This window comes from Diplotaxodon limnothrissa, linkage group LG7 (genome assembly GCF_057381915.1).
Source record: "Diplotaxodon limnothrissa isolate DT_005_m linkage group LG7, D_limnothrissa_male_GT1.1, whole genome shotgun sequence".
NCBI lineage: Eukaryota > Metazoa > Chordata > Actinopteri > Cichliformes > Cichlidae > Diplotaxodon > Diplotaxodon limnothrissa.
In genome coordinates this window covers 69999707-70023473 of record NC_140602.1, presented here as the reverse complement: position 1 = coordinate 70023473, position 23767 = coordinate 69999707, and the positions used below count along the sequence as shown (strand labels likewise).

Sequence of the window (23767 nt, the reverse complement as noted above, 5' to 3'; positions counted from 1 at the left end):
TTTGACTTACGTCAACGGTGATTTTGTATAAATCAGGACTTTGGCTGTGAACAAACACAGTGGGAAAAGCCACTCGCTGTGGGCCAGCTGTGCATCATCGCACACTGAAATCTCACTTTTAACCAGGAAAAACTTGCAAAACAACCGTTATTGTAGTACATATATACAATTTAATGCTTTAAATAAGATATTATTTAATTTGCCTCGACAATGAATTCAATGGGGGTTTCCAATAGGGCATAGGCATAGACATTTTTGCAGGATATTTATATGCATAGGGTGCTAGGGCTGGGTATCGTCACTCATTTCTAGAATCGATTCGATCCACGATTTGATTCAATTCGATTCGATTTAAATCTGGGAAATTTTTCCTCAGACAGTCAGAAATATTATAATTCAGATCAGTACATTTATATATTTTTGTATCTATAAAAAGGAAGCTGACACTTTCCAGACTTTATCAAAGATGTGAGCGTCACAGTGAGGCCTTTGTGTCAAAGCAGCTGAAGATAAAACACAGAAAAACATGAAGGAGATTTTCCTGTTCTGGGATTTTATAAAAGTATTCTGCAGTACATGAAAAACGAAAGAAAACCATTAATCAACACATGAACATTACCTCTGAAGTTAGAGCGGTTTTATTAGAGACAGCGTTTTGCATTTTGCTTAATTTTAAAAAGTTTACATTTGTTCAGAAGCCTGTTGAACGGCAGAAATTAGGTTTTCTTTTCAGAAGTGAGTAAAAGGGATAAAAACAGCCGCCGACAGCCTGTAAACAACGAGCGAATAATGAAGAAAACAGATTTTTAGACGGGAACTGTTCTTGAAGTACAGAGAGAGAGAGAGAGAGAGGGCATCTTTTTTAGACTTTGCATCGAGAAAAAGTTGGTTTGATTTTGAACTAATCAAATGTGTGGGACTAGTTTGCTAGTTGTCACTATTATCACTAGTCAGCACTGGCCATGCTAGTCATTTCAAAAAGCAAAACGAGACCTCGGATGCAAGCAGTGGAAATCAGCTTCCTCCAACGTGTTAGCATAGGGTGAGGAGTTTGGTTATTCTCAAGCAGCTGCTACTCCTCCATATTGATGGGAGCCAGTTGAGGCTCTCAACTCCAGGGTAAGGCATTCCAGCTGGGCATGAGGAAGCCCCAGGGTAAACCTAGTAATGGAAGATGCCTGCCTAACCACCTAACACCTAACCACCATGGACTTCCACTGTGTGTGTTTTGTCCAGGTGTGCTTTCGCTGCACTGGCAGTGTGTCTGGGATCATTATCGTGCTGAAAATGAAGCAGCTGCTGATCAGATGTTCCCAGATGTTACTGCGGGGTGGATCAAACTCTGACGGTACTTTTCTACGGTCACAAACGGCACCGGCTGAACAGCAGGCCGAACCACGACAGAGCCTCCACCGTGTTTCACACACGGCTGCAGGCTCACTGTCGGACCTCTCTCCTGACCACCTCCGTACATACGGACCATGATTTGTATCTTTCGCTCCATCAGACCCATTTTCAGTCCAGTTCTTGTGTAACTTTCGTACCTCAGCCTTGCCTCCTGCTTTACTTCTTTAAGAATGGCTTCCTGAGAGCCGTCCTGCTACTGAGACCATTTCTGATGAAGCTTCAGTGAGCAGTAGATGATCAGCTGAAGGTCCAGATGCACCTCTCAGGGCCTGCACCAGGTCTTTGCTGGATCTGCCCCTCTTTCTTAAGAACAAGAGTTTTTAAAAAACGTTTTTTTGCTTCCACTTATCCAGTTTTCTCACATTCATTCACAGCGGTGGCTGTAGCTCAACCTTCTGATCACCTACTGATCGGAAGGTTGGTGGTTCAATCCTCGGCTCCTCCAGTCTGCATGTCAAGTATCCTTGGGCAAGATACTGACCCCAAGTTGTGTCTGATGCATCCATCGGAGTATGAATGTGTGTGTGTGTGTGTGTGTGTGTGTGTGTGTGTGTGTGTGTGTGTGTGTGTAGTTAGACAGCACTAAGTATAGAGAAAGTTCTTGTGAGAATGGGTGTGACTGGGAGAATGTGACATGTTGTATCGAGCGCTTTGAATAACTCCAGGAGAGTAGAAAAGTGCTCTACAAGAATCAGTCCATTTACGATTCCTAAGGAAACACCGCACACCACGCTGAGATGTGCAAAGTTTTCATAAATGCCATTATATGACAAACTGGTATCTTCGTCATAACAAAGAGCTTTAATTTGTAACTTAAAACATCTGAGTTATCTTTGCTCAGGCGTCTTATTTACACACACACACACACACACACACACACACACACACACACAGATTCACCCTTCCAGCCCTTTTATGCTTGAATGATTCAGAGTAGAAACGCTCAAAAAAAAAAAAAAAAAAACAATAACACAATAACAACAAAAAAGCACGACTCTGAAAATGGTCAGGTACAAGGACTGGATTTAAAAAGAGTGAAGTGAAAAAGCAGCTAATGTCCAAAGAAGAACTTTGCAAGACCTTCAGAAATCCCAGAGAACAATTTCTCAGTACGGACTGTGTTTTAAATTTTAAACCAAAGTCACCACGAGTTGAATAAATTCCAGATTCACACTTTTGGAAGTTGCTCCTTTCATGGACACGGACAGGAATCAGCACATGTTAAACTCGTGTTAAGGACACAAAAACAAAGGTGGCGAATTCACGCCTGTGAACACACATCAATAGATTAGAAGCCACGACCTCCTAATCTATTGATTTCCCCATCAGATTAACACACCTCCCATTAGTGTCAGTGTACTTACTACAAAGATAACGATGCAATGCCTGCTGTGCCCTTTTGTGTGTCTCCACACATGCAGGTGTTGCTTCAGAGCGAGATTAGAGCACTACAGTGAGTTCAGTCCAGCAGGTTAGTCCACATACAGTACATTTATAGGCCTGCAGTCACCGTCTAATGTTACACAGCCACAATAATGTGACATTTATCGTGCTGCAGCTGGAGGTTTAATTCACTCATGCCAACTACAACTTTTCTAGGAACTGTGCATCACAGTGACAAACAAAGCAGATCCAGGAAATCCATCTGAGGGGGTATTTACATCATGTGGCTAGCTTTCAAACATCGCCTTCGCTAGGACCTCCTGCACATTTGCATGTGTGTGTCTTTGGGGCAGCAAGTCGTACGGTTCTGGGTGTGTGAAGCTGGGTAAAAGAAGGATATGCGTGCTAGAACTAAACCCGGAGCCACCTGAGCTAACTGGTGCTAGCTCATGTTAGCTGGGTTTATCGGGAGCTCAGTTCGCTGCATGCTAGCACAAAGCTAACACCGCCCCACAGCGGCTTTAAAGCCCTGAAACTGTCACCAGCCACACTCTGGGGCATCAGGGCTTCACCTCCAGCACCGATTAACACGCAGGTACCGAGCACAGCTTAACTAGCTAATCCGAGGCCCACCGTGGCCCGCTGCAATGCTAGCGAGATCCATTATCGGACGCAGGCTACTTTCAGCCCAGCCAGGTAGAATTTAGCCTTCTCTGCTGAACTTTAAAACAATCATGACGGTCCGCAGCCCTCACAGCAGCCACTGAAGCTGGACCCAGCCACACCGACAGCACGCAGGACACACTCAGTGCGTGTAACGGGTAACCTGACGTCCTATTGGTCGCCTGGTGGACACAATTACCGATGCGGCGCTTTCAGCCTCCCCGCGATCCATTATCGGACAACCGTTGAACACCACCTCTCGGCGGGTGGTGTTTTCTCATTGACGGGGCAGCTTTTATTAAGCAGCAGGCTACAGTGTCTGACAGGACACCAGAGCTCTGATCTAAATCACTCATCAGGAGATAATGAAATACTGCAGAAGCTCAAAAACATCACAGCGATGCTTCAAAAGCTCTGTGCATCACAGGCAGCTCACTGCGAACAGTTTACCCCGTGACCGCGACGCAAACCGTTAAATATATCCGCAAATATGTCTGGCTTAATACGGAGGTTTTAATTTTTGCTGCTGGGTAAAGGCGAGGGTCAGGCGAGGACGTGTCCGATGATGGACGCATGCTTCCCGGTCTCTCCAGACAAAGACGGCAGTTAGCCTCCTGAGCTAACCCCCAGGATAGCTAGCAGGCTATCCCGCGTTTTAAAGAAGTGGATCCAAAACCCAGACAGGGTGCCCCTCCGAGGCCCCCACTTACCCCGATTGGAATCCCTGTCCGACCAATATTCATGTACACTCCATAGGTTGCGATAAATCCCGGTGAAACGATGAGGACAAGCTCCGAAAGCTGCTGGGCAAACAGGCGGACCAGTCAACGTGCTCCCAGCTCACTGGACCGCAGCCATCACACGGTCACATCCCGGAGAAAAGCGGAGAGCGGCTGCGAACGGCGACGTTTAACGGGCGCTTCTCCGCGCTGGCCGGGGGGACAGCTAGTTCCAGGCATTCCGTGAAGCACTGTGATATTCCCAGAGTTCCCACGTCGGCGATATTCCCACTAACAGAAGCACAGACAGCGGCAGACAGACAAACAGCACCGCGGGGCTAAATGGCTGTTGAGTACAATGCAGCCAAAGCCCGGACAGCTGGATCTGGACCTGGAGTCAGCGCATGCGCACACAACAGCCGTTTTAAGCTTTCATTCTTACACCTCAGGTTACAGTAAGCCATATCTTACTTCTTACACATTAATAATACTGTTATTAATATATTATCACACAGTAATTTTCTGAATCTGGGTTAAGTATCTTTTATAATTAAAACACACCTACACTAGCTCAGAGAGCAACTCCCACTGAAGGGCAGGGGCTACACTGAAACGTCATGAAACTTCATGAAACGTGTTTTATGATGTTCTTAACATGCTGCCATCAGCCTGCTTTGTGGAATTCTGCATGTTTTCATTGGTTATTTGTGCTGATGTCAACACCGGTAATATGTAAATCTGGTGTAGTATATGAATGTTTGTGTTATTGTGAAGCCACATAATGTTCTGAAATAATAATGTTGTAAAGCATTAAAACAAAAAGTTATTTTGTGTTTGGAGTTGATCCAGTGGAAACAAAAGTTTTTTCCCAATTCTTGTGAACCTGACCTATGACCATGACCATGACATAATAAAACAGTGTAGTGTGTTTTATTATCTTTACCTACATGATTGAAGGGAATTGGCTGAAATCTTTGGTAAAAATCTGAGTTCAAGATTTATTCATGCAGTGTGTGATTCTGAAAAACGTTATGGTGTTATTGTGATGACGTGGGGCATCTACCATTACACAAAACTTGAAAATGACCTCTAACTGTGGGTGCTAGAGTGCTAACCCACCCTGCAGTAACATCTGGAAACATCTGATGTGCAGCAGCTTCATTTTCAGTATGACAGTGATCCCAAACACACTGCCAGTGCAGTGAAAGCATACTTAGATAAATACCCAGTGGAACACCATGAGAGCCCAGACCTCAGCATCACTGAAGCAGTGTGGGATCATCCTGACAGAGAACAGAACACAAGGCAGAAGCATCCAAAGAAGAACTTTGAATGTCCTTGAAGAAGCCTGGAGAACTGTTCCTGAAGATCCTCACAGAAAAGGTGTTCATGCCAAATATTGACTTTTAAGCTCGTTAGAATTGTACAAAGATATTGCAGTTTCATGTTTGCACAGGTGTCATTAAACCACTCCACCCATTTCTCATTTTCCTACAAAATAAAAGGAAATGAAGAATGATTCAAGACTTTAAACACCGAAGGACCTTCTCATCCCATGATGCATCACAAATCCCAGTATCCACAGTGAACGACTTCCAACCTTCTTGAGTTGAATTCTTTACAGAGCATATTAAAGGTTTTAGTTATTCAATTCAATTTTATTTATATAGCACCAAATCACAACAGCAGTCGCCTCAAGGTGCTTTATATTGTACAGTAGATTGTACAACAATATATTCAGAGAAAACCCAACAATCATATGACCCCCTATATGAGCAGCACTTTGGCGACAGTGGGAAGGAAAAACTCCCTTTTAACAGGAAGAAACCTCCGGCAGAACCAGGCTCAGGGAGGGGCGGGGCCATCTGCTGCGATTGGTTGGGGTGAGAGAAGGAAGACAGGATAAAGACATGCTGTGGAAGAGAGACAGAGGTTAATAACAGATATGATTCAATGCAGAGAGGTCTGTTAATACATATTGACTGAAGAAGAAACACCCAGTGCATCATGGGAATCCCCGGCAGCCTACATCTATTGCAGCATAACTAAGGGAGGATTCAGGGTCACCTGGTCCAGCCCTAACTATATGCTTTAGCAAAAAGGAAAGTTTGAAGCCTAATCTTGAAAGTAGAGATAGTGTCTGTCTCCTGAATCCAAACTGGAAGCTGGTTCCACAGAAGAGGGGCCTGAAAACTGAAGGCTCTGCCTCCCATTCTACTTTTAAATACTCTAGGAACAAGAAGTAGGCCTGCAGAGCGAGAGCGAAGTGCTCTAATAGGGTGATATGGTACTACAAGGTCATTAAGATAAGATGGGGCCTGATTATTTAAGACCTTGTATGTGAGGAGCAGGATTTTGAATTCAATTCTGGATTTAACAGGAAGCCAATGAAGGGAAGCCAAAACAGGAGAAATATGCTCTCTCTTTCTAGTCCCTGTCAGGACTCTTGCTGCAGCATTTTGGATCAGCTGAAGGCTTTTCAGGGAGTTTTTAGGACTTCCTGATAATAATGAATCACAGTCGTCCAGCCTGGAAGTAATAAATGCATGAACTAGTTTTTCAGCGTCACTCTGAGACAGGATATTTCTAACTTTAGAGATGTTGCGCAAATGGAAGTAAGCAGTCTTACATATTTGTTTAAAGACATAAAGACCTGGATGGCCGCTAACTTTCTGCTTCTTAATTCAGATCAAACTGAGGTTATTGTACTCGGCCCTGAAAAGCTTAGAAATATGGTATCTAACCAGATTCTTACTCTGGATGGCATTACCTTGGCCTCCAGTAACGCTGTGAGGAACCTTGGAGTCATTTTTGACCAGGACATGTCCTTCAATGCACATATTAAGACATTCCTGCAGTTTAACTCATTGGTGTGTGTTATCTGGCTTCATGGACAGATAGAGCTGGGTGTCATCTGCATAGCAGTGTAAATGTATGCTATGTCTTCTAATGATGCTGCCTAAGGGAAGCATGTATAATGTAAACAGAATTGGTCCTAGCACTGAACCCTGTGGAACTCCATAATTAACCTCAGTGTGTGAAGAGGACTCTCCATTTACATGCACAAACTGGAGTCTATTAGATAGATATGATACAAACCCCTGCAGCACAGTACCTGTAATACCTACAGCATGTTCTAATCGCTCTAATAGGATATTGTGGTCGACAGTATCGAACGCTGCACTGAGGTCTAGCAGGACAAGCACAGAGATGAGTCCACTGTCAGAGGCCATAAGAAGATCATTTGTAACCTTCACTAAAGCTGTTTCTGTGCTGTGATGAGCTCTGAAACCTGACTGAAACTCTTCAGATAAGCCTCTGCAGATGTGCAGTTATGAACACTGCTATTCACCAGATCAACAGTAAAGCGGCTGCTTAGGTGGATTCTTCAGTTCAGCTGCACATTCTTTGTTTCATACTTCCAGAAGCTCCCTGTTGATCTGTGCTGGTTGATGGTTCAAACAACTACAGACATGTTTGAAATGACAGTGGACACCTTTTAGGAGAGCTGTTAGAAACCTGGCAGACCTGGAAGTGGCCATAACAAGGGAAAAAAAGGAAAACTGGAAAAACACACAAATACTTCAAACAAATACTTCAGTTGCTCCTGAACCACAAGGTAAACTTATTGGCGCTCAACAGTTATTTAGCATCAATTATTTAGTTGTTTTGATTATTCGTTTGCAGTTTTGTCGTTTTGATTATTCGTTTGCAGTTTTGTCGTTGATAACAGCGGCAAATTGTTCATATTTGAGTCCACAGATTCACCTCACCTGGCACGCATCAGACTAAATAAAGGGCGAGAAAAAAAAACTGCTTCCGCATCCTTCTGCCCCTCGGCGGGGTGTTTGGAGTGTGTGGGAAGACGTGATTGATGAGTTAATCACGTGCCACCTGAAATTAGACTGTGAATCAATCAGGATTATGTTTGCGTGGTGATTCGGAGTGACAGTCTGCCAGCGTGGCGAATTAGAAGTAGAGTGAACAGATAAAGCCCGTGGAGCTGATACGGAGCTCTGCGGGGGCTTCGTGAGGGAAACTCCAAACCAAATCCATCCATCGTGAAGGCTGAGTGAAAACAGGTGGCCGTAAGCTCCACTGTAAGAGGCACTTTCATAAAGTCGTCGATTTTCTTGTCAGACTTGTTGATAATAAACCTGCTGCTCCTCCTTACAAAGCTTCAGCTCCTTAAAAAGGCCTCTTCCTACACAAGTGACGCTGCAGCAGAGTTAACTGCACCGTTATGTTCTCACAGATTTGAGAAGAGCATCAGCTACGGCGGCTGTGAAATAGATGACTGAGGTTCTGGTTTCATAGCAGCCGCACCAGCCAAGAAACACAATCCTCTTCAGAGGCAGAGCGCTGGCCGGTGCACACTTTCCCCCTTCAGCTTAACTGGAGCTGACGGCTCAATAAAAGGAGAGAGCTGTTTGTCTGCCGTCATTATTTCCGTGCTGTCTCTGGGCTGCAGTCCGCGGAGGGATCCACATTATCTCCTCAGAGTTTAAACTCCAGCTCTGCTCATGCTTTACATCCCGATCTGCTCGCGGCTGTGCAGCAGGTTTCTAAAGCTGACCGCTGAGAGAAACAGGTGAATGGAAGGGAAACTTATTAAAGCCCGGAGCTAAGAGGCTAGGAGGCATTTCTCTGACCAGCAGGGGTCACTCCAAACACTCAGATGGGCTGCAGAAGTTAAAGGTGAACCAAACCGTGCACTGTGGAGAGTCCCAGGAAGTCTGGATCCAGTGAAGCCACAATTGCGCGCTTCCTGTTGTAAAGCAGCCAAAAGGACCTCCAGTCCTCTGTGTTTGCATCATCAAAGATGCAGAACTACCTGTGACTGAGCCCCTGGCCTGGATGTTCTTTACGGCTCTAAACGTCGGGAACAGTGCCGCTGGATTATCTAACCGGGGTGGTGGTTCCCCTCTTTAAGAAGAACACAGGTCAGCCAGGCTGTCAGAGCTGTGGTCACTTGTGGTCAGCTCAGTATCAGAGAGACTTGAGTCTGTGTGGGAGCCAAAGGCGCTGCTATTCAGGGCTGCTGTTCGTCATCATGTCCTAATTTCTGAGGACAGAATTTCTCGGTGCAGGGTGAAAGGTGTCGGGCTTGGTGATCTCAGGGTCTGCTTTTTACAGATGATCTGGTCTTTCTGGCTTCATCAAGTGATGACCGCAAGCTTGGGTGGGTTGAAGACGTGTGTGCAGGGGTGAGGACAGTAACCACCATTTCTGAGGTCATGCTTGGTTCTGAGAGAGAAGGATGGGCAGCTCGTGTTGGGGATGAGCGGATGCCTGGAGTTTAAGTATCTCAGGTCCTATTCATGACTGAGGGGAAAGACGAGCAGGAGCTTGACAGAGGCATCGATGTGAGTCTGGAGGATGGAAGCAGCATAGACGGGTTTCTTCCAGAGGATTCAGCAGTCGTGGAGTCAGTGAGGACCCCAGTCATTCAGAGCACAGCTGCTGCTCTTTGTTACTGATTGGAGCTGACCAGGATGCCTGCTAGGTGAGGGGCTCTGGGCATGTCCTACCCGGACGACACTCCAGGGTGATTTCAGGACATGATGGAGAGGTTATGTATCTCAGCGCATCCCTGCTGCCCACACGACCCAGATCAGTGACTTAAAATGGACAGATGTTACATGATGTAGTTCCATATCCTCTAACCCAGGGGTCAGAAACCTTTAACACCCAGAGAGCCATTTGGACGCGATTTCCACGCAAAAAAAAAAAACACACTGGGAGCCGCAAATACTTTTTTACACCTAAAATGAAGATAACACTGTATATATTGTTTTTTACCTTTGTGCTTTGTGTGAACAACTAAGGTGTGCTGCTTATGAAATCCATGAAGTGCTACAGAGAAAATTACATTTTATTTTTGTAATTAACACATTTTGAACTCTTAAAGAAATATAACCAAAGCAAAGACACCCAGCTGAACTAAAATGATCCAGAAACAAAAACTGTTATATCGCCTTTGGGCTTTTGGAGCCTTGACCTGATTTTTAAAAAAAATAATTGAAAATGAAAAATAGATATTTGCAAAATTCTGCCTAAATATGTATTTTACCTGGTTAATGTGTGTGGCGGGGCGTAACTGAGCGGCACCCGCAACTAGTGATGGTAGATTTGATTCTTTTTACTGAATCGAGTGTTAATGAGTCACTCACCAAAGTGAATCGGTTTTTGAGTCATTTGATTCACTGAGTCAGTCGACCAGAGAGTGCAAAAAATGTACATTTTCACTCAAACTTAATTTGTTTCTCTTTTCATGTAAATCCTACTGCTAAGATGAATGATTCTAAAAGAAAACAACTATTTTATAGAGCAAAAAAGAGCAAAAACATTTCTAAAATTAAGCAATTTCCTATCAAAATTGCTTAATAAACATTTTGTTTATTTTTATTTTATTAGTATTTTCCTTAAATGTGTCAAATATATATTTTCTCATCTAAATGTCCACTGAGCTGTGAGCCAGGGGGCGGTAATGCGCCTTAACATTGGTTGCCAACCAAGAAGAAGAAGAAGCTGTGAGCCAGGAGGGAGGGGGTGAGTAGCTCAAATGTGCTGTTAGCATGTTAGCAGAGCGATGCTACTGTGAACCGAGGAGCTATTGTCTTGATGTGAGCTTCTACTCAGGGTTTTTTCTTCCAGTTCAGAGCAGAAATCTTTTTGTTAAGAAACTGGATGTTGTGTTTTTCTCCACAATTTTAATTATAAGCTAATACATTGCTGCTAACAGCAACAGGGATGAGTCAGTGAGTCAGTTGGGCTTGTGAATCATGATTCATGAGTCAGTAAAGTGATTCTCGAGTATTGAACGATTCGTTCATGATTCGCGCATCACTACCCGCAATCACGCCTCGCCGCCTTAACGTCTGTGCTGTTGTGTTGGTGTGTGTCGGGCTGTGAGCTGCAAAGCTACAGCCGGCTGTGTGCGTCAGCAACTGTGTGTGAAAAGCGTGTTCATGCAAACATCGTGGGGTCTGCCGTGATATGTTTACAACGGGACTTCTGCTCCTGAACCTCTGCGCACAGCGTCTGCAGATCAGGGCTGTACGAAGTCACTTTCATCTTTACAGGACTGTAAGCTGTCGTCTGTGAGGCGTGAGCGTGTTTGTTTTTAACACAGTTCACGGTGGAGCTGCTGACATAATGTGGATCCGAAGATCCATAATTGGCCTACCTGGGGCTGAAAGTCTCGATAAATGCAGGCGTTTCGGCGGCTACACCGGCTTCCACGAGTGTGACCAGGGCCGTGCAGAGAGGTTTAAAGGGGCGGGTGCTCAAAGTTAAAAAGGGGCACATTGAACCAGGCTGAATAACAACAACACACATTCACCAAGAGTCTAATATGGGAGGGGCAGGGCTGTGTTGATCTGAGACTGTAAACATTAAAAAGTCCATAGGAGAGATGGTAGCTGTGTCATGAGATAATAACAAAATGCAAAGATTGGTGACAGCGCTTGGAACCATAAGGCAACAAAAAACTGTGAGAAATAATTTAGGCTCTGCCTGTGAATCACTCTTTGCTTCTCTTCTTCCTTCCATCCCATCATTTCATATATCACTCTCCACTTGCTGTCTATCTGAGAACAAGGCACAACTTGCTATTGCAATAAACTATAATCTAATTATCCACACCTAACAACTCCAGCACTTAATCTATAATAAAATGATGACAGAAAAATGTTATAGCACTGCCTTTAGTAGCCTCACACAGCTCCTGCTGTTTCCTCCTCATGTCCTTACCAGCCATGTCTGGACAATGTTATATCATGAGTAATATATTTTTTTAAATCCATATACATAAAACACACACATGCACGCACACACAGTGACATTTTAGACCTTCTTCAGAATACTGTATATACTATGGGCATCACTGTGCTGATCCAGAATCCTTACATTATTATTACTAGAGCTACAATAATAAAGCAATGAGGAGGGGGAAGTAATAAATATGAAATAATGTATTTATGATGATTCCATTTGTTTCACTATCCACTCTGTGCAGGGCAAAGCTTATTACATTTTTAAACTGCAGAGATACAATCATTTTACTGCTGTAAAATCCAAATTTTGTCTTATTTAAAATATAAATCTAATATAATCTGCTTCTTAATGCATGTTCTTTAAAATACAGCGTGTGTTTTAATATATTGTAATAATGCATAATTATGTGGACATGCATATTAGATCGTTTTTTAGTGAAATATAATCCCTCCAGAAAGGCAGGAAAAGCCCGGAAACTTACTTTAAAACTAAACATGTTCCCTAAAACGGTGACAGAGCTACAGACCCATGACAGCCTTACACAGGTAGCCAGCAGCTATGACCAGCACTACTTGTGCAGTTAATAAAAGGACAGGTAATGTTTGTCGCGCTGTTGCACGCACAGCACGATCATTTGTTTCAGTTCGTCAGTTGCAACAAGACAGCTTACCAACGTGTACGTGATAAGCTAACACTCCTGGGTGCTACACACTACAGTGTGCGCTGTACACCTACTTACTGGTTGTGTCGCATCAGTCTGTGTCTCTGAGTTAACTTGTGTTTCTCCTGCAGCTCCGGACCACTAAAAATGCGCGTGCTCTTTGTGAGCTCGTTCCCGGCTCGTAACCAGCGCGTTCTGCCGTCAAGGGCGATCATTGGTTAAATGTGATCATGTGACTGATGCAAGCCAGATCCTTTTATTTAGCAAAACTGTGATTAATAGTTAAATATTATTGTTGAGGGGCACAGACAGGACTCCGCACACACACACACATTAAAAATAATAATAATAATTTTTTTTAAAAAGTTGCCTCAACAAAAGGGCACTTTGGGCACCCATCAGGAAAGGGGCGGGTGCTCAAGCCCCTCTAGCCCCCCTCCCCCCCCTCTGCACGTGCCGGCGTGTGACGCTTATTTTGAGCGATGAAAAAATAATAAAATATAATTTTATTTTTATATGTCAATATCACAATAATCTTCCAATTTAGAACTACAAGTTAAAAAAGAACTAATATAAATAAAATACACTTCAGCTAAATACTTAAAAAAAAAATTTATTTTCCTAAACCACTAAAAGGACTAAAGTACGGAGCCCCGCAGGGGACATGGGAGAAAAAAAAAATTAAGACGGACTTTTGCGAGATCTCGCAAAAGTCCGTCTTAATTTTTTTTTTCTCCCTAATTTTTTTTCTCCCATGTCCCCTGCGGGGCTCCGTACTAAAGAGCCGCAGGTTGCCGACCCCTGCTCTAACCTTTTGTGCAGATTTTAGATGAACATGAACAACAATCCATGTTTAGCCATTCAAGCCGACTCCCCTGTAAGATGCCTCACAGTGGTTTGAGCCACTTCTTCTCCCAGCTGCTCTCTTTAGAGGTCGCTACAGGAGATCATCTGCCTCCATCTCCTCCTATCCCAGCAGCCAACCTGCTGCCAGTCCTCCTTCACTACATCTACAAACCTCCTTGAGATCTTCTTCTTTTCCTCTTGCCTGGCAGCCCCATCTTCATCCTCCTTTCTCCTTCCTCTGCATATGAAGCTCTGTCTGCATTAAAAACTCAATGAATTTTAAGGTAGTCCATGACTGACTTTGTTTGGTTCTTATTTATGATAGGCTCATTTTCTTGTGATACCCCATTAACAAACTTACTGCAACCACTTGGAGAAAAAGGAAGGAAACCAGACAAAGTCAGGACCAGAGCCGAGTGAGCAGAAATCACAAAATGAAGCATAAACAAAATGCAAAAGCGTGACGTGTGTTCAGACACAAAGTTAAAAGACAACTCAGCTGGTGTAAGTAAGCATGGTCATCCCAGGTGTGCGTGTGCTCAGCATAGTTTCGAGGATAAGCTCAGTAATAATTAATAGGAAACTTACCTGGCTGCAATGGCACAAAGGGGTACATCTCCATGGTGACAACCTGCAAGGCCTGCAAACACAAACACACACACACACACACACACACACACACACACACACACACACACACACACACCTCCTGCTGAGGTGGATGGATGTGATAGAGCTGCAGGTTATCACCAGTTGAGAAACATGCACAAGTCATACCAGCCTCTGAAACCCGTCACCAACCGTTACCTGCAGCAGCGATGGGACCAGATAAACTACGAAAACCACCGCAGGAAGGTAAGGGTGGAGGATGAATGGTGGTGAGGCTGAAGGGTGGAGGATGAACGGTGGAAGGTGCCACTGGTACACACAGGGCTCTGTGCTGGTTTTCCATCAGAGCTGGATTCAGGTGAGGTGGGACTGAAGGAGCTACAGTTGGAGGTGATAATGAAGGACGGGTGGGAACTGGTTTAGATTAGAGGCCAAACTAGGGCTCGGTATCAGGATATAAACACGGTTATTCCTGCTGTAAAGTTTCAACATGAAAGTCTATGGGGACTGACTCAGTGTGGAGCCCTCGGGATCTCGCAAAAGTTTCTCGTACTCTAAGAACCGGGTCTACGTACCCTTGCCCCTGGAGGGGGGAACTGCACCCAGACCCAGGTGGTGTTACCCTTTTCCCTGCGGTGGGGAGAAGCAGGCCGCCCCGACTCACAGCAGCAGGGAGGCCCCACACTCCAGCCAAATGCTCGCTCGTTAACAGAGTTGGTTTTGGTGCAAAGTGAACATTGACTGGTTTAATTTTTGTAATTGACATTAAATGTCTGCACATGTTCCTATCATAATATTAGCTCGTATCAACTGACCTTCACATTTTCAACCAAAAACAGCTAAAATGTAGATGGCACATTAATCAGAAACTTGGGTGGAGGAGGTGGGGCCACAGGCCACAGCTTTTATTTTACAGAGCTTCAATCTGAGAGATGATGCAGAAGCTTCTGACAAACGTTAACACTAATGTGTTAGATTATAGAAATGATAGAAGACATCTCTGAACAGAAGCAGACAAAACTCCAGTAACACAGAGAAACAGGACACAGCAACAGACACAGGCCGAGGGGTTCAACACGCGTGAGGTAACCAGGGAAACACAGCTGGACACAATCAAGACAACGAGACGAGCGGGAAGTAAAACTAAACACAGAGTACAAGATAAAGGTGACAGAGACTTAACGAGTCACAGGAGGCAGGAATTAAATATGAATGACTATGAAGAGAAACCAGGTCGTCAGCAAGAAGAGAGGACTCTGATAACAAGTCTGGACAAGGACGACCAGAACGATGAAGAATTAAAGACTCTAAAGAAAAAAGGAAAAACTCGGGGATGCTAAAACACCTACACCTCCCCCAGGATGATGTGCCAATAAAAACTGGTTTTATTGTCCTTCACAATAAAAACAAAACTATAAACCGGTGAGTCACAGTGACCTGGGTTTACCTTTTCAGGTGAACTCCGCCCTGCCTGCAGTGGACACCAAGGGCAACAGGACACCAGCTCACATCCAGCTCAAGCTGAAAAAACTGCAGGTCTCACACACACACACACACACACACACACACACACACACACACACACACACACACACACCTTGTGTTTGAGGGACTGGGATCTGCTTCTGTGCTTCAGCTGCAGGATGAGCGTCTGTCAGTCGTCGACAGAGACAATCACCTCCTGGCCTCCAAACTAGCCGACATCTTTTCCTCCAAAGGCCTCGTGGACCACAGGAACCAGTACCACCTGAGGAGGTAAGGTGTGTTCATGATGAAGCCGTTCACGGGTATCTGGGTTTCCGTACAGCAGCGTGTCTGTGTCATGTTTTCTCTTTTGATTTCTCATCTTTTCCAGTCTGAATGCGAACAAGAGGAAGCACGAGCTTCTGTTGGTCACCCATCAGAATCAGGCCATCTACCAACGAATCACATCTCGCCAGTCAGAGTATCGCCGCCAGCTGTGGTTGGATGACTGGGAGAGGACGGAGCGTCGTCTGGACAACATTTCTCGTTACCCGAGAAAGCCAGCAGACAAACAGGTGAGTTGACGGAGGGAGCTCAGGTGTCCTGATACATCCTGGTGTTCAAAGATGCTGAATGTAAGAACTCTTCACAAAATGCTCTTCAGTGCACACTCAGCACTCCCAGGTTCCCTGGATACTGGAACCCTGTAGATGATGATGATGATCACTGGTGTCTCTGTGTCCACAGAGGCCGAGCAGAAAGGTGAAGTTTGCCGCCGTGGAGAGCAGCGAGCCGTCTGCGAGCTGCAGAGACTCCAACACTGACAGCACCGACTGAGAAACCTCCTGAAACACAAACACAACCGTCTGTCTCCAACCAGACCATCTGTCCTGTCCCATAATAAAAGGGTCCGAGCATGATCACGTTTCTGCCTCTCTTCACAAACTGTGCATGGTCACGTTGTTCCACACAAAGGCTGATTCATTTCAGAGGTTTTACAAAAGTCCATTTCTGTACCTGCACATCCTTCCTACCACTCTACCCCAAAGGGTTAGTGACGGTACCTGCAGGTGGCGCTGTGCACCAAACAGGTTCATCAATGTTCTCTGAGCTTCACTAAAAAGTAAATGTGGAGATGGTACAAAGTATGAAAAACCCTGTTCCTGGTGTTCCTCATATGTGCGAGCGCAACAAGTGGACATCTGGGTCTCACTAGTCTCACTAATTAACATAGCTGCCTTCACGGTTAGCTGATCTGCATTTTGACAAGTTAGGGAACAAAGTCACAATTTGTCTCAAAGTTGTACTAAAGATACTAGTTAACTGTAGGTTAAGTAGTATGTAATCTAAAAGATCAAACTAAAAGAGTAACAAGTTAATCAGCTTAGGGATCTTCACTAATTAACTAGTGGCCTTTCCAGTGAACTACACACTTTGAGCCTTACTTTTCTTGCTACTTTACTGGTAAGTGAAAAAAGAGCTCAACTAGTTCGTTGCTCATCATTTTTACCTTTACTAGTTACCTACTTGGATTTATTTGCTGTAATGAAGTAAAATCTCACCTTTAAAGTCAAAACTCGTAACTAGTGGATACTTTGGTTCTGCCTAATTAATGAGTTAGTTAACCACTTTGAGCCTAACTAGCAGAATTAAAAGGAGCTTCAGTTATTAAGTCAGCTTTTGAGGCTTCACTCACTCATGAGTAGATCATTTAGTATTAAACTAATTTAGCAATGATATTGAACTTAAAGGGGTGAAGGTTAGTTTAGTCAGCCTGCTGACCTTCACTGTTAACTAGCTGCTAGTTTCTGCCCATGATGGACTTGAATGAAATATTTTCATATTTGACTGAAGGAGTCGCTGACTGTAAATGAAAGATGCTGAACTTCGGGTATCCTTCTGTTATTAACCCCGTCACTCTCCTGGAGTGAAGGGGTTCCACTTTTGCACACCTGTGTATGAGCTCATGAACATATGGCGTTATTTTTGTGCCTCTGAGCGCACGTAAAAAAAAATTGCAGGTGCAAGTGTTGCATTTTGAGGAGAAATTTGAGTGAACAAAATTCATTGCTGCGTGCAAAAACTGTATTTCAGTGTTTGCTGTTATCCCCGCACACACATACATACACACGCACACACACATGCGCGCGCGCACGCACACACACATGCATGCACACGCACACACGCACACACACACACGCACACACACACAACAGCAGCTCCTCTCGCTCAGCTTTTGAATTTGCGCTCGCTCGCAGTGTGTCGCTCGCGCTCTCAACATTTCTGCCCGTGCGCGCTCAACTCTTTCTCTACACCGTTATATTTGTGCCACAAAACACATAGCAAACACTGAAATACGCAGCAATGAATTTTGTTCACTCAGATTCAGCTTTTCTTCGCTCAAAATAAATTTCTCCTCAAAATGCAACACTTGCACCTGCAAACGTTTTTTTACGTGCGCTCAGAGGCACAAAAATAACGCCATATGAACACAGCCCTGGAGTAATTCATTATAAATTAGGGCACATTTCTGCTGAGGTCATGTATGGACCGGACAACGTCTCAGCTTGTCCCCTGATTTCTCCACTAGGAGGCAGCAGACACTCGTCTCTGCTCAGCGATGAGCAGCGATGGAAATTTCAGAAAGCGCGTCTCTGGAAAAGATTACAGACTCACGCTGGAGCCGCACTGAGCTCACACAGTGATATAATGCAAACCAGGGCGCCTAAGCCTCGTATTTGTTGACTTATTATAAAACATTAATTTGCTCTGTATTTGCTGTCAGACACGTCAGCTGGGTAAAATGGTCTTGCACACACGTCTACACTTTACTGTAAAGGAATGCACGATGATGAGCTGGACCTCTGTGCCCTGACAGATTTGTGTTTTCAGGCTTTAAATAGACGTTATCCATGTAGCAGTTTTCAACTAAAAAGACTTCATCTTATCACACACACACACACACACACACACACACACACACACACACACACACACACACACACACAGAGAGAGTGGGAAACCTGGGGTTAATTTATCGAGCTGATAAGCACCTCCATGAGACGTCTCAGCCTCACCGATGATTTTAGGGTGAGCGAAGCCAGATAAGAAACAGATATCCAGGTTAAGCTGAAGCTCTGCGCCGCTGTGAGAGCTTCACCTGTTTGTGGAAAAGCCCTTTAACGCTGTGCGCCTGTCCCGATCCCTGGCTGGACCTGAACCTCTGCGGGCCATCTGGGAACAGTTAACGGCGTCTGTAACCGTAAAGCAGGTCCGGGCAACTCTCCCGGCAACAAAAGCAACATTAAATGATCAGAAATGATTGAGTGACTCTCTCCTTTAAATGTTGAGCTGAAATATTCCTGCCTAAAGATGTGCATGTGCAGGATGATTTCTTGAAAATCCAGCATGGCACTTATTGGAGAGCGGCTGTAGCTTCAGTGTTTTACAGCACTCCACTTTATTAAGATCAGAAGCAGCAGCACTCAGACCTGCTTCATCACATCTCGGGCCTGATGTTCCCCAGAGGAGCAGCAGAGTCGCTGTTCTCACGGTTACACCGAGGCAGTAAAAGGAGCCGCTGGGTAAAGGTCAGAGAGATGTTTGCACGCCCGAGACCACGATTCATATTCCACAATCTGATCTGCGGTTAGGAAATGAAAGCACTTTAAGTAAAGTTATGGAAAGAAGGCGGTTTTGTCTAAATGCTGATAAAGTCCCATTCTTCTGGATTAAATCGGACCACAGTCTTTCCCTGACGTTAACCTCGGCTGACAGTGTAAAACCACGACCATGAAAACGTTAAAAATGGGCCTTTCGCGTGGGAAGCTGCTCTCTGTCCACGTCCTGGCCTTTGCAGGGCCGTTAATAGGATTTTTAGAGTGGTGGGGCGTGCAGGAGGGAACCTAGAACTGGTCGTGGGTGGAGGAAGGGATAAGGGGGTCCGTGTGAAATCAGAAACATCTCTCAGACATGTTTCTGATTCTGTTTCAGCAGTTTTAATTGCAGTGTTATTTTAATTTATAATCTACATAGTAACATAATAATAACAACAACATAATGACAGTTTAATGTCTAACCTGTATCGCTTTTATTTTATTTATCTTTTTAGCTTCAAATAGTTGTACAGCACTTTGTTTGAAAGCGCTTTAAAAATAAAGTTGTTGCTATTATTATTGTTATTGTTATTATTATTATTATTATTATTGTTGTTGTTGTTATTGTTGTTATTATTGTTATTATTATTGTTATTGTTATTATTATTATTATTGTTATTATTATTATTATTATTATTATTATTATTGTTGTTGTTGTTGTTATTGTTGTTATTATTGTTATTATTATTGTTATTATTATTATTATTATTATTATTATTATTATTATTATTATTATTAACTGCATTCCTTGAATTCAGCGTCTTTCCTTCTTGAGCTACAAAAAGGGTGAAAATTTCCCAAATTTCCCTACTTTTCACTTTCATCTCTGACAAAAACCAAAAACAGTCAGATCGTCAGCATGCCGGATTCATCCCCTCTGGAAGAGAGGGTAGACTTCAGCCGTCCTGGATTTGGAGAAAATGTTGAGCCGTTTATCAAAATTGGCAGATTGTCGGGAACGCTGCCTTGAATCTTAATGCAGAGCAGCCGGGCCTCCAACCAGCAGCCAGCACTGTTTAAGGAGCCCACAGAAGGAGTATCAGGAGGACCCTGGGTTGCAAAAGTACACGAGACACTGGACCGCTCCTCTTCTGTTACAGCAGTCGACGTGATAATGATGAGATATTACTAACAGGGTTGTTCCATCACAGGTCAACACGGGATGATTTACATGCAGATTTTATGGTACAAAGTTTGAACATATATGATGATTTTTTATATTTATTTATTTTAAAAGAAGAAGGACTGTCCAACTGACTTTCAGGCCACATTAAAATGTCTCAGAAAGATAAAATCCTGATGTTTTCACTGGTCTTTGTTACCATCCAAACCAATCAGTACAGTTTGGGACAGATACATTACAAAATGTCTGAGTCTTGGCTAATTTCTCTGTTATAATTAGTGTGCCATATGGAAACTCCAGATGTCAGTTCTGTTCAGATCAGACTATCTACTGATATTTTAGTTTGTCAGATAAAACGTCATATTTGCTCAATCCAGCATGAAAGCTGAATGAAAACAGCATTTTCTTCATTTTGAGACTAAGAATTTCATGTTATATATAAAATTGTAATTGAATATTGTCACTGGTTGATTTTTGCAGTGAGATTTGTGTTTGTATTAGTGTGTGCTCACATATCGGGCTTTACAGGACTGCATTCATTTTGTTCATATTTTAGTTCAATTCAGTGTTATTCACACAGCGCCAAATCACAACAACAGTCGCCTCAAGGTGCTTTATACTGTAAGGTCGACCCTAAAAATATACATACAGAGAAAACCCAGCAATCATATGACCCCCTATGAACAACACTGGTGACAGTGGGAAGGAAAAACTCCCTTTTAACAGGAAGAAACCTCCAGCAGGACCAGGCTCAGGGAGGGGCGGGGCCATCTGCTGTGATTGGTTGGGGTGAGAGAAGGACAATGGGATTTACAATACTATCTATCTGTTAATAGGAAAATTGTACTTAGTAGTCAGTATAATCTTTTAGTGATATAAGTTTGCATATGGTAGAATGCTGCATGTAATCATTTGTGTGTAGAAGTATATAGTTGGTGGCATATTGAAAGAATGTCTCATCCTAGGAGGCCTGTAACACTTCAAGGTGTTTTAGCGTCCACCCCCACATCCTGGGAGCATGGGGAGAGGTCGTACCTTGTTTTATTGTTTTAACGTAGCTATGTCTGTTATAGTCTAAGTGCCTTTTGTTTAGATGAACTGCTGGACTTCTTCACTGTGTTATCTAGGATGAACCATCTAGGGTGAGGGGGAGACTACCCTCTTTATGACCAAGGATGTACCTTTTGTGCTTTCATGTTATACGACCCTTTGATCAGCAGGACACCCCCCCCCCCCCCCCCCCCCCCACACACACACACACACACACTGAAGTATAAATAAAGACCGGGGCAGTCCTCAGCACGAGCCTCAGTTTGGAGGCCGCCCTTGCTAGCAAGAAGTTCTATGTGTTTCTCTTCTCTGAGTCTTTACTGAAGAAGTGTTTTAGAGTATATTTCTTAACATTATCTATCTATCTATCTATCTATCTATCTATCTATCTATCTATCTATCTATCTATAAATAAATATACATTCAACCTTTCAATCTTTCTACCATAAAACTTTTATCCAATCAGAGATGTTTGAGGAAAGTGTTCTGGAAATGCCGCCGACTGCTCTGCACCGCCGTGTCCACCTCCATGTTTTGTTGGATCAGCCATCTTCACACATACACGGTGTTTTATTTGTTTATTACAGTTTTCTCACATCACTATTAACATTTGCACAGCAGTTTGTGTATTTCTCAAAACTGGTGCAAACTGGAAAACGGCCTGGGACATCAGTGGTTGCTCTCTGTCAGTGCGATTTCTTCCACGCCTTCTGCCTTTGGCCAGACTGAAACCACCTCAACAATGTATATGAATGTGTGCAGTGGTGCTCTGGCTTCCAGCTCCACACTTTACAGAGAGAAATGTAAGAACGTTTCCTGTGTAACATAATGCATTTTGTATGTTCTGTGAGTATATACACTGAATTGCCATTGTACTGCATGAAACTACACAGAGTAAAGCAGATTACAGCAGAGAATTGTTTGAAAGCAACTGATATACGTCCAAGAGCATTTGCAGTTTGTTCAGAGGAAGGCGACACTATGATGCTCACAAATGACTAAATGTTGTGGAGGTTGCACTAATGGTTTTGAGAGTTTTCATTCTGATCTGAGAACAGCACCAAAGCGACTGAGAAAAACTGTCACTTACATATAAATCATGCGTGGTCTCCATAGAGTGCCGGTTCCACGGAGGCCGAGGTTCCACGGAGGCCGAGGTTCCACGGAAGCCGAGGTTCCACAGAGGCCGAAGTTCCACAGAGGCCGAGGGTCCACGGAGGCCGAGGGTCCACGGAGGCCGAGGTTCCACGCAGGCCGAGGTTCCACAGAGGCCGAAGTTCCACGGAGGCCGAGGGTCCACGGAGGCCGAGGTTCCACAGAGGCCGAGGTTCCACGGAAGCCGAGGTTCCACAGAGGCCGAAGTTCCACAGAGGCCGAGGGTCCACGGAGGCCGAGGGTCCACGGAGGCCGAGGTTCCACGGAGGCCGAGGTTCCACGGAAGCCGAGGTTCCACAGAGGCCGAAGTTCCACGGAGGCCGAGGGTCCACGGAGGCCGAGGGTCCACAGAGGCCGAGGTTCCACGGAAGCCGAGGTTCCACAGAGGCCGAAGTTCCACGGAGGCCGAAGTTCCACGGAGGCCGGGGTTCCACAGAGGCCGAGGTTCCACGGAAGCCGAGGTTCCACAGAGGCCGAAGTTCCACAGAGGCCGAGGGTCCACGGAGGCCGAGGGTCCACGGAGGCCGAGGTTCCACGGAGGCCGAGGTTCCACGGAAGCCGAGGTTCCACAGAGGCCGAAGTTCCACGGAGGCCGAGGTTCCACGGAGGCCGAAGTTCCACGGAGGCCGAGGGTCCACGGAGGCCGAGGTTCCACGGAGGCCGAGGTTCCACGGAAGCCGAGGTTCCACGGAGGCCGAAGTTCCACGGAGGCCGAGGGTCCACGGAGGCCGAGGTTCCACGGAGGCCGAGGTTCCACAGAGGCCGAAGTTCCACAGAGGCCGAGGGTCCACGGAGGCCGAGGGTCCACGGAGGCCGAGGTTCCACGGAGGCCGAGGTTCCACAGAGGCCGAGGTTCCACGGAGGCCGAGGTTCCACAGAGGCCGAAGTTCCACAGAGGCCGAGGGTCCACGGAGGCCGAGGGTCCACGGAGGCCGAGGTTCCACAGAGGCCGAGGTTCCACGGAGGCCGAGGTTCCACGGAGGCCAAGGTTCCACAGAGGCCGAGGTTCCACGGAGGCCGAGGTTCCACAGAGGCCGAGGTTCCACGGAGGCCGAGGGTCCACGGAGGCCAAGGTTCCACAGAGGCCGAGGGTCCACGGAGGCCGAGGGTCCACATCAGCGTTTCCTCGGTGTTTCCTGTTCCATCCTTCTGTGTCAGCTCCCTCAGGTTAAGTTCATCCATGTGTCTGTTCACCAGTTTAGTTATGGTTCTCACTTCCTGTTTTATTTTGATAGTTACTTGTCACTGTTGT

General features: G+C 44.9%; 2 protein-coding genes across 3 annotated transcripts in view; one reads left to right on the top strand and one right to left on the bottom strand.

Annotated features, from left to right (window-relative positions):
• LOC146629754 (zinc finger protein 609-like) overlaps positions 1 to 4509 on the bottom strand; it is a 35473-nt gene extending 30964 nt beyond the window's left edge. For both annotated transcript variants that reach the window (XM_085360221.1, XM_085360222.1), the window contains exon 1: positions 4164 to 4509. The gene's annotated coding sequence lies outside the window, so the exon portion shown is untranslated. The remainder of the gene's footprint in view (positions 1 to 4163) is intronic.
• A 9711-nt stretch (positions 4510 to 14220) lies between these two features.
• LOC146629753 (sperm axonemal maintenance protein CFAP97D1) lies at positions 14221 to 16368 on the top strand. Its single transcript, XM_085357149.1, has 5 exons — positions 14221 to 14313; positions 15523 to 15603; positions 15704 to 15822; positions 15923 to 16106; positions 16279 to 16368. Exons 1-5 carry the CDS (start codon positions 14221 to 14223, stop codon positions 16366 to 16368), a joined length of 567 nt encoding a protein of 188 aa, XP_085213275.1.
• The last annotated feature ends 7399 nt before the right edge of the window (positions 16369 to 23767 follow it).